A 4,124-nucleotide genomic window follows, 5' to 3' on the forward strand; every position below is an offset into this window, starting at 1 on the left:
GGGGGGGGGGGCGGGGAATGGAGCATCACCTAAGCACTTAAATGGTGGGATGAAAAAACTGGAAGGCTAATTTGAAACAGACTCCAAGCACCCTGGTACAGAAAACCATAGGTCTTCTCTCTCCCTATTCCTCCAACAGATGACCAAGTCTTTGACAAGGCATCCAGATAACAATCAAAGTAGGAGCTGATGGTTTTTGGCAGGTGTACCATAAGCTAGCTCTACACCTTGAGTGCTATTCTGATCCCTTTTTCTGTCCTGATGAGCTGCTCTGCTTTCTGTTCCCTGCCCTACCTGCTGCATGCCCCTTCTAGAAATCTGTTCAACAGGACCATCTGTTAATTACTTTGTATCAGGTAATCCACACTCAACTGAATGGACAATCTATGTGAAAGAGTTTAGACAGTTCTACTGTCAACATATCTGTAATATTATCTTCTTGCTGAATAAAAGAGATTCATAATTCCAGGACAAACTAATCTTAACTTTAAAATGTATTTACCAGTGAGATGTGTTCTTACCTATGTAACTAAGCAGAACAGGAAGGAATATTAATCCATGGCTTGCTCCAAGCAGCACCATGGCTAAATACATCCTGAAGTAGAATATCTGAAAAATCTGGGATTTTGAGAAGGCCAATACAACAATTCCTCCAAATTTTGTCAGAGTGATACCGCTGAAAACCTGGTAAGAGAGATTTAATTAAAAGTATTTGCCAACAACACATCAGGATTTCATGCAACTCAATAGCAAAATAGTGGGTAAGATAAAGTATCCCTTTCTACAAATTTAGATACCGATCTATATTTTTAGGAAGTGATGCTATCCATTACCACACAAAGCAAGGTTAAATCTAAGAATGCTCCAGGGGAAGGAAAAGGGGATGTAAACAACAATGCAACAAGACATGGTAGTGAGTAATCAAAAAAAAAAAAAAAGAAGTGAAATCAGAAAAGTTTATTTTTGGTCTTGCTTTTTGAAGGATCATTACTGTAGCACTTCCCCCTTCCACCTCACGAATTACTTTGTTCCTCTACCAAGAGACATTGCAAAAGGTAATTTATTACTTTTCTGAAGAAGTCTTCCTATAGCCTCTTCCCTTTGCAATGTGCTATGGCATAGTGATAACAGTTAAATGGCCACTTAAAGCCATGCCATGGCCACTCAATTTTGAAGTGTCACCCATAGATACAGCACCTGCTTGAACTAGATTATTACCTCTAGAGGTTCCTGCTGTCATTTAGGGTGCGTTGTTAGGAAAAAGCTCCCCTGTAGCACTTACTTTAGCATGCATTATACTGATATCATGGGTTAACTACAAACTGCAGTAAGGGTCTGCTTTATGCCTTCCCTAAAGACTTAACTCAGAATCTGATAAACTTCAGACTGTTTTAAATTGGGAAGATAGTAGTTTTAAACAAAGCCACTACAGTCAAAACAACTGAATCTCAAAGTTGGACTTCTCAGTCATCTCTAGACTCACGGGTGACTTCCCTATTTGCTGGGAGACTGTCACCCTCATATCGAGGACCTGCTGATGTAACAAATGTCTCCTTTGTAAGAAAAGGTTAACTACTGCAAGATGACACTCATGAGAGGAAAAAACAGACAAAAAATCCCAATCATACAACTAGGTATGTGTTAAAACTACTTACAGTTTAAATGACTTTTCATGGAAGCACTACAAAAACTTTACTTAGTCATTTTATCTGTGCAGTAAGAGGAACATATTTCCACAGACAAACAGATACTTACAGAACTGCCCATACAGGACAGGGCTTCTTCAGCACGCTCTACTCTGCTACTCTTTGTACTGATGGTAAATGCCCTTGTCACATGACTGCAGAACTCCACTGCAATACCACAGCTCTGAAGTACAAACGCATCTACTTTAGTGCTCAAACTAATCACGTTAGGACCCACAACCAGCAAAGTAGTAATAAAAATTGTTTCCCAAGAAAACTTCCAAAACAAGCAGTCAAAATAGCATTTTTTAAAATCTGGGAATCATCAATTTCCAAGCAATATTTGAGAAAGCTGCAATGACTACCAATACAGAGCCTGCCCACTTATGCAACAAATCCTGTCTAAAAATAGCTGACCTCAGTAAGGGTGATCTGCCAGATGGAGTCTGATTTGAATACCATGCACCTATCTACTGATTGAAAACCAGGCAATTCACTTTTTGCACATGAAGAGGGCATCCATCCATGAATTACATTATAAAAAAATAAATTCAAATGCTGATCAGTTGCCTCTGAACAGAAAGAATAGCTTAGTCTTACTCCTGAGCAGCACCATTTCTTAATGTAATGTTACTTGGGTCTTTTTCACTAATCTCCTTCACCTATACATTTATTCTACTCCATCAGCAGCATCTTGAACTTTTGTACTAGGGGAAGAGAAATACACAGCATCAGAAAGTGAGCTGTGTTTAGACTTCATGGTAGACTGGTTCTCACCTGCCAATAAAGGAACACAAGCTAGAAAGGGTCTAAATCAATGCTTTGCCAAAGTTCGCTGCCTTTTCACAAGATGCCTGCACTCTACCACTAAAGGGTCAGCTAACTCTACTTCAAAGCAGCTTGTAATGAAGTGACGAGGATAAACAAAACTGGAGCTTAAAAATACTGCTTCTGTGGTTTGCCTGGCTTTTGGGGTTCTCATGCCTATATTAGGTTTTTACTTTTTCTCCCACCACTGAAATACAGTAAGGAGTTAGGAACTTTTCTCTGTCTCTAGCTGTATGCCAATATGATTTTAAATCATTATATCATCCAGACCAGCAGTTATGCTATCCAAAGTGCATAGAAATCTACTCTGGAGACATCAGGTGGGTGAAACCTTATCACAGAGTGAATAATAAGGCAAGATAAATACTACAACAAGAACAACAACTACTGATCCATAACCTCAATACCTTGTGCCTCCTGGCATTCTATAACTAATTTAAGATTTCAGGAAATACTCTGAACCCTTTTGCATTGGGAGGAGTAAAGCCCCTTTTTAAAAAAAAAAGCCACCAAACAAGTGGTTACAAAGCAACACACAGGCTGCTGACAGAATGAAGGGGGAAGAATGAACAAACAAACAAGCCTATGTGCTTTACCAGAAAGCACATAGTTCAACCTGGCTCATCCGTAGAGATGGAGCACTTTATCAGGGCTTTTTGGTGCTTTTATCTAATAGCTGATTGGATCAGCTATTAGATAAAAGTGCCAACCCCCTCCCCCAAAGTGCCCAATCTATACAGATGTTGGGCAAGCCGGATCCAACTAATGTGCTGCCTCATCTGAGCATGTGCTGCATTTGGCATGGGGGCACATGAAGTTTAAAGTAGAGCACTATTTGGGGTTTATGTCTGTAAGCAGCCACACAGTTGAAAAAAAAAAAAAAGTAAGTCTTACCATGACAAGGTTGACAAGCGAAACAGCATTCAAGCTGATGCCCCAAAGCCACATCACTCCGAACATATTGGCTATTATCATAGCAATAGTAATGGATACCACTACAGCAGCCCATACTTCAAAGCCAAGCAGCACAGTTGTCACCAAGAATATTGATGCCAAGGACAGGCTGAGGTTAAATATAGTGTCATCCACAATTGTCAGATACTGCTCATAAAAGACATAAAACACACTGTGGAAGGAACAAAGGTGATGGTTAATTAGCTGGTTTGGCTATTACCATTTTGCCATGACAGCCATGACCTTGGTGACAGAAGTGCTCAGGTTACTGAGGTCTATAGAGGGAAAAACCCTATTTCCACCCCCCCAACTTAACAGGGAAGTACAAGAGGAACTAAAATTTAAAAAACAGAACTTTGTTTTCTGAACTTACCTTTGATTTCTCAAACATAAGAAATGGACTAAATATTGGAAACAATACTAAATAAGAATAATTTTTGCAATCCTAAAAAGTCTTCAAAGAAATGCACAGAATAAAAGTTTGCTGTAAAATAATCAAATTAATTTAACTTGTCAGATGTTGGGAGTTGATGTCATTCTGCCAAGCTTTGATGGCTCTCTTTTTTTGTCAATGAGACCTTGAATTTCCTTATTATTTTCACTGAACCAATCCAATTCTTCACATGCCTTGTGGATGCCTATCTTGATGCTTTCCCA

General features: G+C 39.2%; 1 protein-coding gene across 1 annotated transcript in view; it reads right to left on the minus strand.

Annotated features, from left to right (window-relative positions):
* Positions 1–4,124, minus strand: part of NPC1 (NPC intracellular cholesterol transporter 1) — a 44,104-nt gene that overhangs the window by 1,439 nt on the left and 38,541 nt on the right. Inside the window, exons 22-24 of the mRNA XM_019526292.1 lie at positions 3,408–3,639; positions 1,756–1,869; positions 522–684 (exon numbers count right to left, since the gene is read on the minus strand). Coding sequence (XP_019381837.1) covers positions 522–684; positions 1,756–1,869; positions 3,408–3,639 — 509 coding nt within the window. The remainder of the gene's footprint in view (positions 1–521; positions 685–1,755; positions 1,870–3,407; positions 3,640–4,124) is intronic.

Source organism: Gavialis gangeticus, unplaced genomic scaffold (assembly GCF_001723915.1).
Source record: "Gavialis gangeticus isolate Ggan-Ray unplaced genomic scaffold, GavGan_comp1, whole genome shotgun sequence".
NCBI lineage: Eukaryota > Metazoa > Chordata > Crocodylia > Gavialidae > Gavialis > Gavialis gangeticus.